The 23,820-nt window shown below is 38.4% G+C and overlaps 1 protein-coding gene across 1 annotated transcript; it reads right to left on the reverse strand.

Moving 5' to 3' along the window:
• Positions 1–40: 40 nt before the first annotated feature.
• On the reverse strand, positions 41–23,617 carry LOC107602857 (U5 small nuclear ribonucleoprotein 200 kDa helicase). The gene is made up of 45 exons (XM_016295461.1): positions 23,325–23,617; positions 22,822–22,985; positions 22,564–22,735; positions 17,476–17,668; positions 17,348–17,403; positions 17,167–17,262; positions 16,653–16,805; positions 16,467–16,566; positions 16,213–16,349; positions 16,024–16,101; positions 15,739–15,912; positions 15,041–15,178; positions 14,710–14,865; positions 13,509–13,679; positions 13,233–13,426; positions 12,999–13,122; positions 12,619–12,768; positions 11,919–12,029; positions 11,694–11,825; positions 11,417–11,605; positions 10,889–11,086; positions 10,524–10,676; positions 10,349–10,429; positions 10,182–10,265; positions 9,957–10,063; positions 9,743–9,861; positions 9,483–9,637; positions 9,133–9,322; positions 8,616–8,786; positions 8,373–8,533; positions 8,033–8,260; positions 7,740–7,931; positions 7,453–7,631; positions 7,203–7,354; positions 4,598–4,706; positions 4,401–4,509; positions 4,121–4,310; positions 3,761–3,925; positions 3,382–3,503; positions 3,137–3,280; positions 1,484–1,660; positions 1,229–1,389; positions 1,020–1,101; positions 373–465; positions 41–294 (listed from the first exon to the last, which is right to left on the reverse strand). Exons 1-45 carry the CDS (start codon positions 23,367–23,369, stop codon positions 145–147), a joined length of 6,405 nt encoding a protein of 2,134 aa, XP_016150947.1. The 5' UTR covers positions 23,370–23,617; the 3' UTR covers positions 41–144.
• Positions 23,618–23,820: the final 203 nt, after the last annotated feature.

The following is a 23,820-nucleotide window of genomic DNA, read 5'->3' on the forward strand; positions in this document are numbered from 1 at the left end:
GCAAAACAAAATCTCCAATGTACATGTTTCTTTATTTAAATCACAATGAATTAAACAGTCACAATATTCCTCAAAAATATATATAAAAACATTTAAAACTGCTTTCACATGACAGTACAACCGTTCTTTATGACTAATCTGGAATTAATCACTGTCACTTTCTCCCTCACTGTCTGCTTCTTTAACATCCATGCTGAACTTGTATTCCTGGTCGCAGCCCATGTAGGAATCGCTCATGAAGTACAGTGTGTAGTTGTGCACACCAACAACAGGTGCCACAAAGTCAAGTTTCACCTGAGGGATGAAAACAGCCCAAGTCATTAACAGTTCTCACAAGAATACACAGGAATACTGCATTAAAGCAGGACTGACCTTGGCCTTCTGTTGAAGAGTTAGTCTCTTGATTGAGATGAGACTGTTCGATTTGGGGTCTCCAATAACAACCCACCAGCCTTCTTCACGTTTCTGCACAAAACAAACAAAATGTCATGAAGTAACGCTGCATTTCTATCAAATAAACTCATCTCATCAGTTGATATTGTAAGATTGGGGTCAAGTTTTTTTTATTTTATTTTTTTTAAAGAAATTCACTTTTATTTAGCAAAGACTGATTAAATTGAGTCATAATAAAGACTTAGATAATTTTTTTATACTTCTATTTTAAATAAATGCTGTTCTTTTGAACTCTGTTCATCAAAGAATCCTGAAAAAAAATGAAACAGTTTCCACAACAATATTAAGCAGCACAACTGTTGTACATTAATAAGTGTGTCTTGAGCGGCAAATCAGCATATTGGAATGATTTCTGAAGGATCATGTGACACTGAAAACTGGAGTAATAGCTGCTGAAAATTCATTAACATTTTAAAATATATTTAAACAGAAAATATTTATTTTAAGTTGGAGTAGTTTTTTTTACGGTATTTTAGATCAAATAAATTTATTTACAAATTTTTTTTTTGCAAATCTTACTGACCCAAACCATTTTAACGTTGTTAGAAATAGAAATAGAAACTCACCTGAGGGAACAGAGGGGCAATGACTGGACCTGTAACTTCCTCTTCTCGCTCCAACTGCACTTGAATGAGCACTGGATTTCCACTGTGAGCACAAGAAGATCAATTAATACCTTCAGCAAAGTGATTAATGGCATAAATGATAACTGTGCACCCCCACAAGGTTACACATTTTCAACTGAAGCCTTCTGCATTCTGAGTTCAGTTCGTACCTTTTGATGCAGTCTTTGTCAGCCACTTCATACGACAGCTCAATGTTGGGATAGCGGTTACAGAATCGTGCCACATCTGCCATATGGACATCTGTAAGCTGCAGAAGACCAGTGCGGTCCTCGTCTTCCATCTCCATGATGTCGAAGATGCTCTCCACACCCTATACACGTCAACACAACAGAGATAAGACAGACAGCCAAAAGATGATGTACAGTGTTTAGATGATCCTCAACCCATTCAGACCCAGTGCTCACCTTGTCCGTGCAGCGCTTGATGTGTTCAGAAGTGAAGTGGGGTAGCTGTTTGAGGTACGAGTCTTTGGACCACATGGCTTGTGTGACCATCTGAGCCAGCTCCATAGCAGCCAGCGCCGGACTCAACCAGCCGTTACTGGAGAGCACATCTACACACGCCTGGATCAGCCGCACTGCCTGAAAACACGGGCAAAAGAAGAGAAGAAAATTTAATTTAATCCTCCAATTAAAGAAAATGAAAGAAAGATTAAGCCAAAAGCTGTTATGTAGTCATTTGATGAAACCTTTTCATTTACACGTCAAAAGTGTAAGCAGTTTTTTTAAATGTTTTGTTTTTAAAGAGTCTCTTGACCTCAATATGTTATGCTTTCAATAACATATAAACTAACATTTGACAGGTGGTATATGAAATAAATGTAAATATATTAACTAAAAACTAAAATCTATACATTCAAAAACAAATACAGTGGTGGCCAAAATTGTTAGAACACTTTAAGAGGTTTCAGTTGTTTTTGTTGAATTGGCCATTACAATACTCATAAAATGAACTATTGCTGGAACGACCTGCGATGGAAGGAATCTGCTGGAACATTAAAAATGATGGACTGACCCCCTCAAAATAAAGCGCTCAACCCCATCGAGCAAATTTGAGGCAAGTTGGAAATTAAACTGGACAGATCTATTGTACATTCATAGGAAAGCCTTAGGCTTGAGTTGCAGAAGGCATGGGATAACATTAGTGTTGAAGTTCTCAGGAAATATATTGACACTATGCCAGAGAGATGTGCTTCTGTAATTGCTGCAAAAGCTGGACATACCAAATATTAAAGTTAAAGGTGACATATCATGAAAATCTGACTTTTCCAGGTTTTAAGTGCTATAATCAGGTCCCTGGTGCATCTACCAACCAAGCAAACATGAAAAAGATTAACCCAGTAACTTTGTTTTGGGAAGCCTTTTTCTGCAAGCGTCTAAAGAAAACAAGCGCGTCTGATTTTGCTCCCTTGGTGACGTGGCAAAGGGATCTCATTATAATATTACTGCCCCTTAATCTGTAAAAGTTTACACCCACGGTGCCGTTATTGTGTTTTCGCAAACGACAATGGTGTACCAGTTCTAATGCCATGGCGAAAGTTTGAGCAAAACATGCTAACTGTTCTGTCTTTGGCTGCACAGACGAGCACAGAACACTATTTAGAGCACAGGCCTGAAAAACAGCTCGTTTCTGCTTCCACTCAAAATAGGCATTTTCAAAATTATATAATAAATGATCTGTGGAGTATTTTGAGCTGAAACTTCACAGACACATTCTGGGGACACCAGAGACTTATATTACATATTGTAAAAAGTGGCATAATATGTCACCTTTAAAAGTGGATAAAAACAGTACGACCCACTTAATCTGATATTTGTTGTGCTCAGAGCAACCATCTGCATGTTTCATGAACATTATGAAATGAAATCATGTTTTGAAGGCAAAAAGTGTCAATATCTTCAGATCTGTCAGTGTTCTAACAATTTTGGCCACCACTGTACATACAAAAAAAATTACGCCTTTAATTATGAATTAAAATTTGTATGCACTGGGGCCACAAATTCTTTTTGTTGAGCTGCAAAAGAGGTTCACTATGTACTTAAAGTGTTTCCCCTCACCTTGCTGAGGATCTCCTCAGTATCTGACTGGAGCTCAGCGCTCAGTTGCATGCGGGACAGATGAGCCTGGAGCAGCAGGTTGGTCTTCAAATGTGGGTCGTTGAACTTGGGGTTGTTCAGTTTGTGAGGAACTTTCTGAGCCAGCTGAAAAAGACAGAGTTGTTAAACAGAGCTCTGATGCAGTCTGTCTGTTCAAGAGTTCATATTACACTCAGTCAAAACAAGGAAAGTGCGTTTTGATTTACCTGCCGCAGCAGGGTGTCTTCATGGTGCCTGATGGGAATGTTTTTATACTCCGCAGCATTGGAGATGATTTCGATGAGGCCACGGACCTTCGTCTTGGCATTCAGGGACATACTAAACAGCTCTGGAGAGAGGGCACAGAAAACAGTTGCATCAGATGAGACAGATGTGCCAGGACAATCAAGAAGCACGTTGATGCTTAGTGATTGTGTTTGAAGTCAGTTTGAAATGGAAATTTACTGATGGATAGAACTAAGTGTCCACCTTACATCCTTTTTCAATAATCCATTACACTCGTATGCATGTCACAAAGGAGAAAAGATATGTCACTACTTATTTCATCCTGACTTCAATGAAGTGTGTTAAACAAAGAGTCCTCACCAATGGTGGTGTAGTTAATGTAGTAATAGGCTGCGATCATGCCCAGATTCAGAGGTGCCACATCCATTTCATCCTCGATGCTGATGCACTTGGACTGCTCCAGATCTTGCAAGGTGTTTTCCACCAGCTCAGACAGATGATCTGACAGGTGGCGATGAGACATACCTGCAAAACGAAGAGATTTTAGTCTCTGATGCATTAAACAAATGCTACAATTACACTGTTGCTTGACTATTTTCACATGCATTCCTGTTGCAACAAATTGTACATTTTGTAGCATAAAATCTAGATTTTGAATGTCGAGCCACTTGTCCTGCTGTAGTGAAAATTGTGGGTATTTGAAGGATGGTGGTTCCTCACCCTGCAGGTTGTAGTAGTTGGGGTTTTGGGTCATGCGGCGATACAGGAACGTCCATGTCATGTAGTCTACAGCATCCTGCTTGTTCTCCACAGTCTTGGTGACGATCTCAGCATTGAAATGGTCGTGAAGACAGTGGTCCAGGTGAGACTCCACAGGCAGAGGCTCGTAGAGGAACTTCTTAAAGAAGTCCTAAAGAACAAGGATGTTCAAAGTTATGAAGAGGGAACCAACAATTGTGATATTAAGTCAAGAAAATGTGTAGATTAGAGTAAATTTGACCTTTTTAGACCCTTGACACATGATGACACAGCGACCCTCGTCATCCTGGAGAGGACGGTTAGCCTTTCCAACCATCTGGAGCACATCATAGATTGGGTAGTCCACATATCTAACATTGAGCAATACACACACGCAAACAGTAAATACTGGTGATGACATTAATCATTTGAGCCCACTAAGGATAAGAAAATACTAACGCATGGATTTTCCCATTGTAGTACTGCGTGTCCATGACAATCACCAGGTGGGCAGAAATATTGGTACCCCAGCAGAGAGAGCGAGATGCCACCATCACCTGAATGGCACCTGGCATGAGAGAGCAGAAGGGGGCAACACTTTTTAGCTCAAACAAACCTTAATCAAAAGTTCAATTAACCTCATAATTCATTCAAAAATTACATACAGGGTTTCTACAAACATGAACAAGTTATATTTAAGACTTTTTAAGACCTTTTTAATACCACCTTATATGAAATTTAAGACCTAAACCTGTAATGGAAATACACATTTTATTACATACATATATGTAATATTTAATGTGTCTAAATTAAAAAGAATACAAAATATCATTGCTGTAATAAATGATATTTATTACAATATACAGTGAACTTTTCATATCAGCAAACAATATACCATACAAAATATCCCCACAAAAGCACCGCATCACCGAGATTTTTGGTTTTGCAAACAATTTATTCTGAAGCAATATTTTCATCAGTGTTCTATCAGCTTTTACATACTTAAATCTGCATATTTACCTTTACAAAGGCCTATTTTTAACCTTTTTATTACAATTTATCAATAAATTCAATATACACTATAGGGCTGCTACCAGTCAGATTAAATAATTTACACTGCAAATAACAATAATTACAACAGCAATAAATAATGTTATGAGATTAATGATTTAAATGCATTTATGAATATACAAATAAGAAATGTTGGAGGGGAAAATGCATACTTTTCAACATACTTCACAACTAAACTACCAGTAAGTGATGGTAAGTCACTTAATGAGTGAGTCATTGAGTCATTCATTCAACTGATTGAGTGTGTTATCATGCTGGTATCTTAAGGACTTTCGTGGACAGCTGACTCCTAAAGTTTTTCATATCCTTCATATTCTGTGTGGTGGTCAGATAGAAATTAATCTTTTCCAATAAGTTTAAATAGACTTTTACCTTTATAAAGCCATTTTTTTCTAAAAGTGTGCATTATCTTTTGAGTCAAATTCTTACATTTAATCAGTGAATTAGAATAAGACATTTGGGCTGTTACCAAGCAAATGAAATCAGTATCAACAAAATCCAACTATGCAATCCAGACATAAGCTGCATTAGAAGTGGCATTTAGATGTATTTACAACACTGTTTAATACCCGACATGAATGCATTTAACCTGCAGTTACAAATGCAAAAAATAATGTTTTGACATATTAAACAAAACGCTGAATACTGATATTTGAAATGATTTAAAAAAATGAAAAGATACTTTAAATGTGAAATTAAAACCGCCAGTAGGTGGCAGCAAGTCACTGTTAATAAGTGAGTCATTGCGATTGAACCGAATCATTTAAACAGTTGATTCATGCGTAATGCATAAGTGCACTCTGTAGGTGTTTTGAATGGTTTTTTGCATCGTGAGAATATTCAGCAAAATAGCTCACTTGTCATATCATGTTACGAAGAAACTAAACATTTAGAATTTTTACCTCCGTGTGTTTCTTCTGAGTTTATGTGTGCGGTCACGCTCATTTGTTCTGAAGTCTCTCACAAAGAGACAGAGTGAGCGTCAACAGCGCGACCTTGACACCAGAAATACACCATCCATAATCAATCGTTTACATTGAATGTAGGCTAATAAAATTAGAAGAATCATTCTCACGTTTTGATACTTAGCTGGTTATTTTTTTGTCACGTTTTAATCAGGCTATTTGTCTGGTCAGGCAAGTAAAAAAAAAAACTATTTAAACTAGCTAGAAGGCTGATCAGCTGTAGCTCGACCTACATTATTATTATTATTATTATTGAGAACATTAAGAAGGTAGTTCGGCCTATACAGCCTATGAGCTCGACCTGTATTCTGCTACTGCAATTCTCTCTGATGACGCAGTAACCGTTACCGCAAGGAAGAAAAAAATCTTCGGTCTGTCCAATGATTTTAAACAGTCATTAGGTCCGTCAGACTGAAGATTTAGTGGTAATGTGACCAAAAATATTTAAGACCCATCGAATCCGAATTTAAGACATTTTAAGACTTTTTAAGGACCCACGGACACCCTGTACATACTGTATATTAGCATTCCTGGGTCCCTTTGAACCTGATGGAATGTAAGCTTAGAAACAGTTATAACTTATGTATTTTTGAACTAAAACCATACTTTATGTGATTAACAACTTCATTAATGAGTGAACGAGCAAACATTTTCAATTTTGAATGTTTTGTTATTACCATGTTATTACTGCATCTACCCCATTTTAACATTTTTTTGAAATTTCAAATTATACATGAACTACAGCAAAGCAGGGTGATGTAAGAAAATATTTGATCAATATTCATTATATATTTTTTTCAATATATAATTCATCACTATATGAAATTATGAACAAATAATCTGAGAATTACCATTATTAACTCCACGGTTTTAAATTCCTTTGAACTTGTAACTCAAAGCTGCTCAAAAACAGCCCAAATTTATGAAACCTATATATTCATTTTCTAACAAAACAACATCAGTATTACTCTGGAAGGTTTTCAAACAAATGATACTTGTTTTACAAAACATTGTTTTATGCGTCTTACCAGAGGTAAAGAGATGCTCCACAATCCTGCGCTCTGTAGGTGAAAGGCCCTCGTGAAGGTACCCCACCCCATTAGAGAGGGTCTCCTTCAGTGTAACATCAGAGAGATTTTCCATGAATGGAGCCAGGTCCTTCTCAGTTGAGTGTAGGAACCTGCAGGAATAAAAATAAGGATAGAGGTCAGATGCCTAATGTCACTCAGTATAAAAAGCTAGTGTCTAATATATGCGATACAGATCTTCTCCAAGCACCTTTGTGGGACCACGTCTGCAGCACAGAAGGTGAGGATATCAATAGCAGTGAGACGAGTCTGACGTCTTGATGGCACAAAAACCAGCACTGGCTTCGATGGGGAATGTTTCATTATGGTGTGATACACTGGTTTAGCCATGGACAGCAGACGAGTCTGTGTGTGACTCACGTTGAAGCCCTGAGGAGGGGGGGAAAGTAGTAAAGTGGATTAAAAGAAACTTGTAAATGTAACAAGTCAGGATTGTGCCTAAACATGAAATTAAGTTACAAAGAGCTTCAGACCAACCTGAATGTGAAGCTCAAGAGGAACCGGCCTGACATTGGGGTGGAAGTTGAAGGTGGCTGTAGTGCTGCAGCCAAGCCAGTGGGCCACATCTTTAGCATTAGACAGAGAGGAGCTGAGGGCCACGATACGGATGGGCCGCTCAATCTGAGAGGAGATGTACCTCATCCTGGAGCAAATCACCTCCAACACAGGCTACAAGAGACAGAAAATTAGAAATAAACCGAAACAAATGATCTCTGGTGATTTAACAGCTAATAATAATTGTTTAGAAACCAGAATAAACAAACACTTACTCCATTGTCACCTCCAATGAGATGAATCTCGTCTACAATGAAGAGACTAATGTTCTGCACGTTCTTCCTCTGTTTCCAGCGGCGGGACAGGATGTCCCACTTGTCTGGGGTGCTGACGATGATGTCACCTTTACCCAACAGCTTGAGGTCAGTGCTCGTCTCACCAGTGAGCAGGACAACCTTCTTATTCAAAGTCTCCTGGAACTTCTGGTGCCAGTCAATAAAGACCTGCACAAAAAAATTATGTCTCAATCATGACATTTAACTTTAAATTTCTTGAGGTTTACATAAACTTTTACATTAAGACATTTTCCATAAAGGCATATATTTATGGACTTACCTGTTCAGCCAGAGCCTCTATGGGTGTGATGTAGACACAGCGGCCCTCTGAGTTGTGTAGGAGCATCCTAAGAATGGCAAACTCAGCACATATGGTCTTCCCACTGCCGGTGGGGGCGCCAACAAAGACATTATCATCGCTGTTGTACACTGCATTGAACACTGAGGAAAACAAGAATAGTTTACATTTACAAGTCTCAGTCCAATATATAGTGTGTTATGGATGGTCTATAAAGGCAGGTACCTTGGGTCTGGATTGGGTTGAAAAAGGGAAAGTTTTGATAGAGGTTCTCGAAGGCTGCGTTTCTCAGAGCGGACACGGGTAATGGCTGCAGGTCCAGCAGCTCAGTTGGAGGAGGATATTTCTCAGGAAGGATCAGGTGACGGAATGAAACAGGCAGTTGCGTCTCACATGCTTGAAAAAGAGAGAGAAAAAAAATCTCTCCAATTCTCCAATACCTCTAATGCTTCATTATCCTTAGAGATTTTGGTCACTACATCAACGCCAATGGCTGCAGGTCCAGCAGCTCAGTTGGAGGAGGATATTTCTCAGGAAGGATCAGGTGACGGAATGAAACAGGCAGTTGCGTCTCACATGCTTGAAAAAGAGAGAGAAAAAAATCTCTCCAATTCTCCAATACCTCTAATGCTTCATTATCCTTAGAGATTTTGGTCACTACATCAACGCCATACTGAATTAGTATTTTAAATATTCAATACGGTTTAGTAATACATCCTGCAGTATTAAGTTGCAAACTTACACAGCCAACGGTCTGAAGCTATGCGAATGAAGTACTGTGGTGGCAGCGGCTCAAACACGGGCACAAAGAAAGTCACAAGATGCTCATCCTGAGCGTACTTGGCCTTCAGGAGGAAGAACTCATGATGAAGAACAACCTCACTGTCCACATCCTCTACTAAGATCCAGAACGCCTCAGATGAGCAGTGTATCTGAAAGAAGCAGACATTTATTTGCTAGCTCAATGTCAAAATTTTTTTTTTATTAAAATGTTGTATAAAATTAAATATATTCATTTATTTGTAATTATTTATTCTTGTAATAATAAAACTAATTATTATTAGTCATTTACTGATCTTTTTTAAGACTGACCTTGTCATCCCACTGGAAATCTGGAGTGATGGTGAGCTCCACTTTCAGAGTGGAGCGTGTGATGGGCTGCAGATGAACTGCCAGGTCTAGCTTTGGGAACTGATGGACATACTTATGAATGGTCTTTCCCATCTTTGGCATGCGGATCAACTCACCTGAAAGAGTGATCATGAGACAATTACATAAAATGCCACTTTTATAGACACTGGCACATAAAGACAATACTTGACTTGCACAATGTATTCATAACCACTATTCACCAATTTCATTGTGGTTCAGATCATAGAGGCGCTCGAAGGGAAAGTTCTTCTTCTCAATCTTTTTGATGACCTCCTCTGGAAGCTTGCGGAACTGACGCAAGGGAGACATCGACTGCCACCTTGAAGGAAAAAAACTAACAGCATGAACATCACATTGGATAATAAATAGTACATTGTACAAGTGGCAAAAACCAGCAGCATCATGACAGCTTACATCCTTTTGTCGATCATTTTACAAAGGTTCAAAGTCTTGTCGGTGAGTTGGGCCCAGCCTCTGCTCAGGACAATCTCAAAGATGGCCCTCATAAGTCTGCCAGCACTCTGTAGAATCAAACAGAACATGAATACAGAAAATGTATGCATATTCTCTGATTTTGAAGAGATTCAACTAAAGGTTGCTCAATTAGTGCTTTACATACGATAGGATGATGCCACTGACCTGCGTCACATAGACCATGTCAGCCATGAGAGCAAAGCCCTCCAGTTTGAGCTGAGAGATATATGCCTGCAGCAGCACATTAATCTGAGAAACAGATATAACACTCAATTTAAGAGAGACAATCATAAGACTGCATATCTGTATTTGACATTATAAAATGCATTTACCTTTGCACTGGGTTCTTCAATGCTTTCCTTCACTGGAATAGGGACTCTCTCAAGCAGTTTCTGAAGCTCCAGTTTTTCTTCCTGTCAATCAGAACATTACAACCATGTAGCTTAGATCCTGACGGTAGAGATTTGTTCCAATGTTTCAGCTGGTTTAATTAGATAAGGCACATACCTCTCTGACGGTGATGTTTCTGAACTCAGAGGAGAGCGAGAACACCCTGAAGAGCTCGATCTCACTCAGTGTAGGCTTCAGCAGCTGGTTGTAAGTCATTATGGACTCGTGGGTGATGTAGAAATGACTGGCAATGCGGCCCAGGTCTGTCACCTACAACAGAACAAATTAAATATCATTTAAACAACATCTGTTGCTGTCATTTAAAAGTTAATCAATGCGTTCAGACATCCATGTTGAAATCCCATTACGCAGGGTTGGCTATTTCAAGCCGGTACAATCTCAGAATTGATTGTGCATAAAAATAATCTAGCCATTCCCACAGCTGCTTATAAAAGTAGGTTAATATGGCAAACTGTGTGTACCTGAAAGCTGCCAGATCTCTTGTCATATTTGACCAAGTTGTTCTTCTCCAAGACGGTGGCTGCTGTGTGCACTAGGTCCATCCTTCGTCGCTCTAGCAGGGGGTCACTGCTGCGGTCGTCATGGGAGACGCCATATAGAGTGGGGTTCCGCAACAACCGAACATAAAGGTATGTGTAACCCAGCCAATTTACAGCATCCTGAAAACGGTAACAAAACAGAGCAACAGATGCTTACAGAGGAATACTAATAATAGGCATGTGCAATACTATAAATATATATACAATTATAATATAAAAGTTCTTTGTAATTTTGAAAAAATTAAATGGTCTTTATTACTTTTTAAATTCATTTCACAATATCATATATTTTGTATTTGAGAAACATGTCCCTTACATAATTACACTTTTTAACCTAAATTAACCTAAACTTGCAAAAGTTCATAATGGTTTACCAATAAAAATATTAAAGCTAAGAAACAAAAAAATAGCTGACTAATGAACTTTTGCAATTATACATTTATACTTCACCTTGGCATTCTGCACATTGCCCAACACTATCTCAGCATTGAGCATGTCGGGTAGTTTGGCCACCATCTGGCTCTCGATGGGCAGCTGCTGATTGAGCAGGGACAGATAATACTGCAGCTCTCCATGGGAAGTGATCAGAATACCCTCTCCCTTAGAGTCATACTGCGGCCTGCCAGCACGACCCAGCATCTGCATCACAAAGGTTGAGTGAGAGTCAAGTCATTACTTGTGGTCAATTTAACTCACAGTACAAAATATGTGTAGAAATACTACTGACCTGTAGGATATCCAAGGCTCCCAGCTCTGTCCATCTGCCTTTCTCTGGACTGTACACCTGTGTGCCTTTGATGATGACAGTGTGCGCTGGCAAGTTCACACCCCAGGCCAGAGTGGCTGTAGACACCAATACCTACAAAAAACACATTCACGGTTCAATGCTCTCCGTTTAAGAACAAGAAATAATCAAAAACGTTCTTGACATTGCTGAATGTTACAAACTAACCTGAATGTGACGGTCAGCAAACAGATCCTCTACCAACGTTCTGTCCACTCTGGTCATTCCAGCATGGTGAATAGCAAAACCATATGGCAATAGATCCTTCAGCTCCAGGTTCTCTCAACAAAGAAAACAAATGGTAAACAAAATCAGTATACAATAAATGTGTGTCCAGACCATGAAGCTGGGGCCATTTAATAATACTAATTTCAGAGAGAGAAAAAAAATCTACAAAATAAATTTGGTGAAATGTTGGACATAATCACAGCTCGAACAATGGTGTGAGTTTGGGTTGGGATTAAATGTTTATTAAATAATAGCAGACAAGGGAAATCTTTGAAACTGGCTTGAAATTATTGCCATTATTACTGTAATTAATTTATTATTAATTATTTAATAATAAAATAATTTATGAATCATTTAAATTATAGTTAATTATAATTTATTTTTGCTGTCATAAAATCGCTACAATTTATACATTTATATTACAAGTTATAGTTTATGCAATTATAATTAATTTAGACTATAATAGTTTATTGCCATATTCGGTTTAGTAAGACGATACATAAGCCAAAATGTTTAAAAAACGTATGCATATTTCTTTGTGGAAAGAAATTTTCAGATTCTATGTAGGTCTTGTTTTAAGTGTACATCAGTTTGAGGTTGTATCTGATGTGCAGCACTTTTGTGTTAGTTGTGAGCTAACCTTGCACTGCTCGGCTTCAGTCCTCAGGACCTCAGTGGAGGCCGAACCCTCTCTCAGGAACAACCCCAGTGTGTCCTTCTCCAAACACATGTCCCTGATCGCACGCCCTGTCTTTCCGGTCTCCTTTCTCGAGTGCACAAACACCAACACCTAGGAAAAAGGAAAATAAATGATCAGGAAACAGAAGGGTGACTGAAAAAATGGTAGGATACATTTGATAAAGAACTAGTTAGTTACACTAGTCAACATTTGAAGTGGATCAAAACCTTTCATCAAAGTTGTCCTAAAACCAAAATGCACTCTTGTCTTAGGACAACTTTGATGAACCTTTTTGATCCACTTCAAATGCTGACTACTGTAGTTATTGTGTTCAGCTTCACCTGATTCTTTCCAGCATGTTCCATGATCTTCTCATAGACAATCTCATTCATAATCTGGAAGCGCTTGATAGCCTTCTTCTCTGTAATTCCTACATAAGTTTGCTCAAGAGGCACGGGCCGGAAACTAAAAAAGAAAAACATCCAACATACATATTTTATTTTACCAAAAACTTATTTAATGTTATCCACATATTGTTGCAGAACACTATTTCACCACAGCAGTCCATTTCTCACCTGTTGTCAAAATAGAAGAGTCCCTTGGATGGATCCACACGAAGGCAGGTTGCCACATCCTCATAGTTGGGCAGTGTGGCACTGAGGCCGATGAGCCTCACGTCTTCCTGTGTCAGCTCCACATTGCGGATGGTTCGAGCAATCAAGGACTCCAGAACAGGGCCACGGTCATCATGCAGCAAGTGGATCTCATCCTATATGACAGAACATGTTAAATTGGAAAAACATGAAAGAAAAACTTTTAAAAAGGGAATCTGAGTATTCTAGATTACTTACAATAATGATAAGGCGCACAAGCTGCGTATATGTGCGTTCTCCTCCTTTCCGGGTAATGATGTCCCATTTCTCTGGGGTGCACACGATAATTTGGGTGGCGTTTATTTCCTCTTTACACAGCTGATGGTCTCCGGTCAGCTCAGAAACAGTGATGCCATAACTAGCCAAGCGCTGCAGACAGAGCAACAAATGTTTTAGAGATAATAATTTCACAATTTTAAACAAGTATAAATTAGGCTTGCCGCGCTAGACGGTGATACCGTTGTTAAGCCGCAACACCGGCTACGTCACTTGCCCACCGCGGCACTGACCCCCACAGTCGTTTTGATTTTTTTTTAGTAAGAAAAATTTAGTTCAGTAAAAGAACAGACACTACAATTCAAAACTGAACGCGGCTGCTCAATGCAGTGTGCCGAACGACAGTCGCATCACAGATCAGATTTAATTTCTCCAGTGAGGAGAGTGAGTCGAGCTGACTGACAAGAGGAGTGGGGTGAGACAGACAAGACGATGGCGGATGATTTAGTTTCAAAACGAAATGCAAAAGGTGATTTTGGAAGTTTTTTTTAAACATTAGTTTCTTATTTAATTGGTTCCACAGTGTTTGCTGATTTTTACTTTATTTAAACTTTGTGTAATTTATTTATTTTATTTGACATCAAGGTGTACGCCGTGCCTCCAAGCTTTCTTATTCGTTTTGCTAATAAACTTTCTACATTTCTTAGGTTATATATTATGTACATTTACTTATTTCCAGTTTTGTAGTCAGGCTACCTATTTAAACTTTATGCAAGTTTTGTTATTTTATATTAGGCATAACCTGCCCTATAACATGGTGTATTTTTATTCGTTTTGTTAATAAAAGTTCTATGTTTTATATATAGGCTAAAGTGAGTTTGACGTTGTATTTTGTTGTTGCATTCAAGCAATTGAAGCCGAACTGCCGCTAATTCGAAAGTGAAAGTAAAATGTGCATGGTGCTTTTAAGCTATTTAAAAGCAAAGGAAAGAGAGGAAACGCCCCTGCCCCCACAGTGATACCGGTATTATTGTTGTTGTCACACGTCGATTAACCGGTGGGAAAATTTCCTCACCGTCACAACCCTATATGTAAATGTTAATTGTAATTCTATTTATAGGATACTCATTTGAAGGATACTAAATTACAGGAAATGATGGGGAAAAGCATAATGCAGTCTTACCTTGCCAAAGCTGCCCACCATCTCCTGTACTAGTGAGCGCATGGGAGCGATGTAGATGATTTTAAAATCATCAACATTGATGGTGCCATCCATGTTGATATGCTTTCCGATCTCTCTGAGCATTGCCATGAGAGCAACATTCGTTTTGCCAGCACCCTACAGGTCAAAGGAAAAGACAGAAAAAAAAGTCAGAGTCTCCTTTAGGGTAAAAATCTTAAAGCTAATTCAAGTTAAGGTCTATGGTGCATCATATTTGGCACATTGTGATTTTAATGGAGATGTTAATTTTTAGCCAGCGCCTAGACAGTTGCGCCTTTATCGGCAGACTAACCGTTGGAGCGCAAACCAGCAGGTTTTCATCTGTCTCCAATGTGGTTTTGAAGAGTTTACTCTGTATGCGATTCAAGGTTTTCAATCCTTCGAATCCAGCTTGGGCATATTTGGGCAGCTTCTCAATAGCCACCAATGTCTGAGAGAGAAAACGAGAGAATCCTTGTGAGACACTAGTGAAATTACATAGATGCAATAAACCAGTAATTCATAGTACATTGCTATTTGCACTAGTGTTCAAATGTTTGGGATCACTGAAAAAAATATATTTTCAATTAACACTTATTCAGCAAATATGCATTAAATTGATCAAAAGTTACATTATATTATTTATAAAATATTCAAATAAATCCTGTTCTTTCTATTCATCAAAGAATCCTGAAAAATGAATCACAGTTTCCACAAAATACTAAGCAGTACAACTGTTTTAACATGGATAAGAAATGTTTCTTGAGCAGCAAATCAGCATATTAGAATGATTTCTGAAGGATCATGTGACATTACTGACTGCAGTAATGACTGTTGAAAATTCATTTAACTGAAGGAAAAAGAGATTTTTCTCAAAAACATTAAAAATCTTACCCTCCTCAAACTTTTGAACAGCTGTGTATTCTTGTGTGGTAATTTGAGGTAATAACCAAACAACCAGAAACAATAATAATAATTTAAGAAAATGCATCACAAAATAGAGGAAAATACCTCATCATCACCAAAGGTTTTGGGTTTGAGACCGGGTACATGGACCTCCTCGTAACCCTTCCTCTGTTTGCGGAAGGAGCCGTCAGGCAGCTGACAACGCTTGTTGGCCATGAAGTGACTGCCCTGAGAGAAGGCCAGGTCTTCCAGATCTAGTAGCTGCCTCGAGGTCACAGCCTAGAGACAAAGAACACAGCAAAAATATAAGCCAGTCACATGAACACTGGGGCGGTCAAATTAAAAAGTGCTTGAAGTAGTAGATGTAGCTTTTTAAAAAATTTAATTTACCTCTCCATGATCAATGTCCATAGACTCCAGATCATCCACACGAGATTTTCTTACTCTCTCCCGGCGAGATCGCTCCTCCTGCAAAGAAACAAAAGATCATAAGCTTACAAAAGGTTATCCTTCTTTAAACAGGTAAAATCTCAAACTCTCTCAACTAAACCAACTAAATAAGGAGGGGGAGGTTCTGACCCTGATGATGTCCTCTTTCTCAGTCTCCTGTAGCTGGTAAAGAACTTTGGAAAGATCCTGATCAGCTTCCATTTTATTCATGATTTTCTCCTTCTCAGCCTCACTTTGGGCACTGGCCAACATGGTGCAGTACAGGACTGGATATGACAAGAAAAAAAGAACAATGCTTTTTAAAATCTTGTAAACTGCTCACACTTCCAGTATTGGAAACATAATCTCAGAAATCACAGTCCTGACTATTGTGATCTACTTACTCATTCGCCTGTGCTGGCGGAGGACCTTAATGAAGTCAAATGTGTTGAAGCCCAAAAGCAGCACCAACTGGTTCTCACACTCTCTGTCATCACTGGCAGTCTAACCAAAGACAGGAATGAATCAGCCACACAGGAAGACATACACATACAAATCTCTCAGTCTCCAAGAATTTGAGAAATCCCTACCTTAAGGATTTCCAAGACCTCATCTGCTTTCTTCTGAGACACGATGGCATCATTGTAGAAGCGGCTGAGCTGTCGCTGAAGCCAGAAGGCATCAATGTCTCGGGGGTGAAGATCCTTCTTTTTGGTCATCATTACATCGCCTGTGTTTCCCAGCTAAAGAGACAAGAACATGTTAGCCTGGATTTTTGACTCCGTCAGTGGTTCTCAACCATTTTCAACTCCAAATCCCCCTTTTGTTGAAGCAATATTCTAAAACCCTCTTATGTAAGCTAATATGCCCCTATTGCACTTCAGCTGTAATAAAATAAACTCAAAATATGAGATCAGATTCATGTTGTACATTTTAATTAAAAATAAATTAAACTAAATACTAAATTAAAATAGGTTAACTTTAAATAATTTTAAAAATAACTGAAACTACCCTGGAATTTGGCCCTAATAGGTCCCAGACTCCTGGTTGAGAACCAGTGTTCTATGACCAGGTGTGCAGAAACACGTGGGACATGTGACTTACATTAGCAGTCAGGGTGCTGCTTTCATCTGCCTCCTCTCCCTCGCTGTCATCAGAGCCTTCATCCCGAACCTCTCCGTACTGGTCCTCGTCACCCTCCTACACATAAACAAAAACATGCTGGTGTCAACTCAAGAACTAAAAAAACAATCAGACCACCAACAACCAGCATGTAGAAGCTCACCTCTTCATCAGACTCAAACTGAACATTGACTCCATAGGTTTCATCAATGTTATCATCTGCAAAAGAGAAGAGAGGTGTGACCTAGCTGAACATCATGAGAAGACTCAGATTGGACCAAAATTATTTACCCATATTTTGAAGCTCTTTGTCTCCACCATAGTCAGAGATCTTCTTGCCCAGGTTGACCAGGACGTGGTAGCGCGTGTCGTCCGCAGGCCCCAGCAACTGCTCCACCTCCCTCCTCCTCTCTTTGTCTCTCATCTTGTCATTCTTCAGTACAGCCAACACCTCGTCTGCAGCTCCACAAAGGATATCCCTTGGCTTAAAGAATAGAGAAAGAGCAGCAATTTATGATGTGACACTTTAAAGGTGACATATTATGCCCCTTTTTACAATATGTAATAGTGTCCCCAGAATGTGTCTGTGGAGTTTCAGCTCAAAATACTCCACAGATCATGTATTATATAATTTTGAAAATGCCTATTTTGAGTGGAAGCAGAAACAAGCTGTTTTTCAGGCCTGTGTCTTTAAATGCCCCCTTTTCCAGAATAGAGCTGCACCATTACAGCTTGTATCTGCTAAAAACATCTGTTTTGGTTCTGATTATCATGTTTATCGTGCTGAAATCATGCGTTTTAAACCATATGAGTTTAAACTTCAGATATAAGGTTTTCTGAGCGCACACAACCGAAGCACACGGACAAAAAGCTGCTGTCACAGCATGCGAGTACTAAACTAAGTTCTCATTCACACACAAGTTTACATTAAAAACACACGAGTTACAGAAACAGACGGTTATGACTGAAGGTAAACAGCTGGGAAATAAATCGCTTGTTTATTTTAGATCTGTGTGGCAGCAGCATTATACAGTACTCTAAATAAATCAATAAATCCACTGCTCTCTTGTCTCCTCTGAGGCTGGGACTGTAAATAGTGTTCTGTGCTCGTCTGTGCAGCCAAAGGCAGAACAATTAGCATGTTTTGCTCAAACTTTCGCCATGGCATTAGAGCTGGTACACCATTGTCGCTTGCGAAATCAAATGATGGCGCCGTGGGTGGAAACTTACAGATTAAGGGGCGGTAATATTATAATGAGATCCCTTTGCCACGTCACCAAGGGAGCGAAATCAGACGCGCTTGTTTTCTCAGACGCTTGCAGAAAAAGGCTTCCCAAAACAAAGTGATTGGGTTAATCTTTTTCACGTTTCCTTGGTTGGTAGATGCACCGGGGACCTGATTATAGCACTTAAAAACTGGAAAAGTCAGAGTTTCATGATGTGTCACCTTTAACCTAATTTAATCCACTGTTTACATGCCTATAAACATTATCCCACATTTATCAGGCAATGAATTGTTCTTTAACAGCGAACTGACAAAGAGAATGTTTTTGTGGATTCACAATGCCATAACATGTTGAAACAATGATAACCAGTGACAACATATTACACTCAATGGTTCTGTTTACACCCACCCAGTATAAATAAAATCGTTAAAAAACATACAGTTTAAAAGTTTCGGGTCGATAAGGTTTTCTAATGTTTTTTTTTAAATAACTCTTACGCTCAACAATGCTCATTTATTTGATCTATAATACTGTAAAATATTACAATTTAAAATAACTATTTTAAAAAGTAATTTATTCCTGTGATGCTAAAGCTGCATTTTAAGCAGCCATTCCTCCAATCTTTAGTGTCATATAATCCTTCAGAAATCATTCTAATATGCTTCTTTGGTACTCAAAAAAAACATTCCTTATTATCAATGTCAAAAACAGCTGTGCTGATGAACATTTTGTGGAAAGTGATAGTTTAATGTTATTTGATGAACAGAAAGTTCAAAAGAACAGTATTTATTTGAAAATTATTTTGTAACATTCTAAATATTTTAACTGTCACTTCAATAGGTTGTTTGCACATGACGTCAACTCATGACGCGCGAAACGCAGCTGGAGGACAGGAAGTGATTGTTCTCTATAGGAATCAGTAGCAGAAACTCACAGCTCCTGTGTTTTGCTTTGTTTATGGATGCTCAAATCGGCCAAACCGAGAAACCACAAGGAGCTTTTCATAAGGGGGGAAAAGTCAAGAAATTGACTGAAAAACGAAAGAAAAAAAAGTGGCTTGTAAACCGGCGTCTTATTAATATAATAATAAAGATATAAATAGATTGGGCTGCCACCTCTCATGCATTCAGCGTGAGACAGTCAGAATTCACTCAGTGCTAAACGCCACACGTAAACAAGATGTAAATAAGAAATCATTTGCACTTCAGAGAGCTTCATTGATTATAACAGAACATCATGGGATTGCGATAAATTGAAGTGAGTGACAGCTTTTTAGTGATTATATGGAAGCGCTATTTGCTCGCTTTCTAGGCTATAATCAATTCAGAATTTGAATAAAAGTTTTGCTAACAGGACCAACAGCCACATACCCTGTACATGCAGCAAAGTTTCAGGAGTGACTGAAAAAGCAGAACAGATGAGATGGAGGAAAGTCCGTACTGTACTGTTTTAGGCATGAGGCATTTTTTGAGGCATATTTTTTTATATAGCACTTTCATTGTATTGCTGTACACCCAAAGCGCTTTACAATCATATGAGGGGATCTCTCTTCAACCACCACGCTATTACAAGAGAAAGGTATAAACATATAATCACAACATATGTTGGACGTGATTATGTTATGAAGAGGAGCAATTTTTAAACTAAATTGAAATACTTGCCTGCCATTGAGGCGGTGGATATAGGCTAAGCAACTAACCCTGATTGTAAACAAGCTATCAAAGAGAATGTTTTTGTGGATTCACAATGCCATAACATGTTGAAACAATGATAACCAGTGACAACATATTACACTCAATGGTTCTGTTTACACCCACCCAGTATAAATAAAATCGTTAAAAAACATACAGTTTAAAAGTTTCGGGTCGATAAGGTTTTCTAATGTTTTTTTTTAAATAACTCTTACGCTCAACAATGCTCATTTATTTGATCTATAATACTGTAAAATATTACAATTTAAAATAACTATTTTAAAAAGTAATTTATTCCTGTGATGCTAAAGCTGCATTTTAAGCAGCCATTCCTCCAATCTTTAGTGTCATATAATCCTTCAGAAATCATTCTAATATGCTTCTTTGGTACTCAAAAAAAACATTCCTTATTATCAATGTCAAAAACAGCTGTGCTGATGAACATTTTGTGGAAAGTGATAGTTTAATGTTATTTGATGAACAGAAAGTTCAAAAGAACAGTATTTATTTGAAAATTATTTTGTAACATTCTAAATATTTTAACTGTCACTTCAATAGGTTGTTTGCACATGACGTCAACTCATGACGCGCGAAACGCAGCTGGAGGACAGGAAGTGATTGTTCTCTATAGGAATCAGTAGCAGAAACTCACAGCTCCTGTGTTTTGCTTTGTTTATGGATGCTCAAATCGGCCAAACCGAGAAACCACAAGGAGCTTTTCATAAGGGGGGAAAAGTCAAGAAATTGACTGAAAAACGAAAGAAAAAAAAGTGGCTTGTAAACCGGCGTCTTATTAATATAATAATAAAGATATAAATAGATTGGGCTGCCACCTCTCATGCATTCAGCGTGAGACAGTCAGAATTCACTCAGTGCTAAACGCCACACGTAAACAAGATGTAAATAAGAAATCATTTGCACTTCAGAGAGCTTCATTGATTATAACAGAACATCATGGGATTGCGATAAATTGAAGTGAGTGACAGCTTTTTAGTGATTATATGGAAGCGCTATTTGCTCGCTTTCTAGGCTATAATCAATTCAGAATTTGAATAAAAGTTTTGCTAACAGGACCAACAGCCACATACCCTGTACATGCAGCAAAGTTTCAGGAGTGACTGAAAAAGCAGAACAGATGAGATGGAGGAAAGTCCGTACTGTACTGTTTTAGGCATGAGGCATTTTTTGAGGCATATTTTTTTATATAGCACTTTCATTGTATTGCTGTACACCCAAAGCGCTTTACAATCATATGAGGGGATCTCTCTTCAACCACCACGCTATTACAAGAGAAAGGTATAAACATATAATCACAACATATGTTGGACGTGATTATGTTATGAAGAGGAGCAATTTTTAAACTAAATTGAAATACTTGCCTGCCATTGAGGCGGTGGATATAGGCTAAGCAACTAACCCTGATTGTAAACAAGCTATTTCAAAAGTGAATTCCGTATTCATATGAGGGATGTGGAATGTGTCACTCCTGAAACTTTGCTGCATGTACAGGGCATGTGGCTGTTGGTCCTGTTAGCAGCACGTAAAACAACTTTTATTTAAATTCTGAATCGATCATAGCCTAGAAAGCCAGCAAATAGCGCTTTCATATAACGTTAATCACTAAAAAGCTGTCACTCACTTCAATTTTATTGCAATCTCATGATGTTCCATGATATGAAGCTCTCAGAACTGCAAATAATATCTTATTTATATTGTGTCTGTGTGTGGCGTTTAGCATTGAGTGAATTCCGACTGTGTCACCCTCTATATATTTATATATTTCTTTATTAATATCTTAATATATTATTATATCTTATATTAACCATTTGCATATATAACCGACTCGCTCCTTCCGACCGCAGACGCAGGTTTATAAGCCACTTTTTCCTGCGTTTTTCAGTCAATTTCTTGACTTTTCCCCCCTTATGAACAACACATTTTCTTACACGATAAAAGCTCCTTGTGGTTTCTCGGTTTGGCCGATTTGAGCATCCATAAACAAAGCAAAACACAGGAATTGTGAGTTTCTGCTACTGATTCCTATAGAGAACAATCACTTCCTGCCCTCCAGCTGCATTTCGCGCGTCATCAGAATCACGTGATTGCAAACAACCTATTAATGTGTCCTTAATGAAATAAAAGTACGAAAACTTAGCAATACCAAACTTTTGAACAACAATTTAAATAACACTATAATCTTAGAAAATCTAGCAAAATAACTCAATATCTCTAAGAGAATATCCATTTTTCATATTGTATATTATAATGAGTTATTGTAATGAAAATTTAAATTTTTGGTGCATCATTTTAATTTATTTCAAGACAAAACAGTGTAGACTTTTTATATTGGCAGAATATTTTTATTGGTTATCATCCCTAACATGAAAACGGTAAATCTCCCAATAAAATTTAAAGTTACAAATGATATACATATCACATGTAAACAGGTGCAGTGATCATACCTGATCTCCAAGGGCTGCCTGAATGAAGCTGAGAAGAATTTCATATGTTTCTCTTGTCTCTTTGGTCTTGGGCTTGTATACGATGCCCACCATCTCATCAATCCCCTCAGACAGCAGTGTGAAGCCCTTCATCTTGTTTATGTCGTGTCTGTCTTCGTCTCTCTTTTTTCTCCTGCATCATACAATGAAAAAAGATTCAAAGACTATGACACAATGAATGAACCCAAGTAAACAATATGCGTTTCTGATCAGACTCACTTTGCTCTCCTCTCTTCCAGCATCTGAGGTTTGGTTCTCTGACTCCTGTCTCCCATTTTAGTTCCCTCCAGTTTGCCGACCAGAGACAGCACCTCTCCGGTGGGCTCATCTCTGCGGGTGCGGTCGATCAGAGATCTGTCCGCTTGCAACACCAAGTTGGAGTTCTGCGGAGAAAACACAAAAACTTACGATGGGTTCAACGGCTGTGTTTCAAATCCTAGCGAGCAGCCTACCTAGACGGCATTTGTAAACATCACAAGGCCGTGCTTTAAGCGCTGACATTCTGTTAAAAGACTACTTAATTCAAAAGTAAATTAAGCATTTACAAAAAATTTGTTGTCCAAAAATGCTATCTAGTTAGTCAGCTCAATAGGTTTTTAAAACAATGTGTATAAGCACGCGCACACCAAAACACACCGCTTCAGCGCCCTAAATAAGATTTAGCTTCATAACATATCAAATTCGTTCAATAAAGGATATAACAAATCTTATAAGACTCTTACCGCTTTGTATTCATACTGCAAACTACGTGCAGTAACATCCGCCATCACTTATTAAGTTACTGTAAATGCGCTTAAAATAAAAATATTCTTTATCAACCGGTGCTAGCGGAGAGACATAACGTTACGGCTAAATAAACTACACAGCACTCATGTATGTTCCTAGTTACACAAAAACTAGCGTAGTGTGCACACCACAACAATAACACACTTTGAAAAGTTAACTCTTTTCTTTATCTCCGAAACTGCACCATACGCCTGAAACATGCACGACTGTTTCAAAACGCAGATGTTATTTCCGCTTCCGGGTTCGTGGTGCAGTGCGTGATGCTGCCTCCTTTGGATAGGAATGGCATTTATTTAGACGCTTAGAATCGTTTGTAACAGATATTGTTGAAAAGCCTGTCTGAGGTACTAAAACGTGAAACGTCTTGGAAGGCACAATATCCACAGATCCCCCCCCCCCCCCCCCCCCCCCCCCCACCCAACCAAACAAACC

Source organism: Sinocyclocheilus grahami, unplaced genomic scaffold (genome assembly GCF_001515645.1).
Source record: "Sinocyclocheilus grahami isolate Dianchi unplaced genomic scaffold, SAMN03320097.WGS_v1.1 scaffold336.1, whole genome shotgun sequence".
NCBI classification, from domain to species: domain Eukaryota; kingdom Metazoa; phylum Chordata; class Actinopteri; order Cypriniformes; family Cyprinidae; genus Sinocyclocheilus; species Sinocyclocheilus grahami.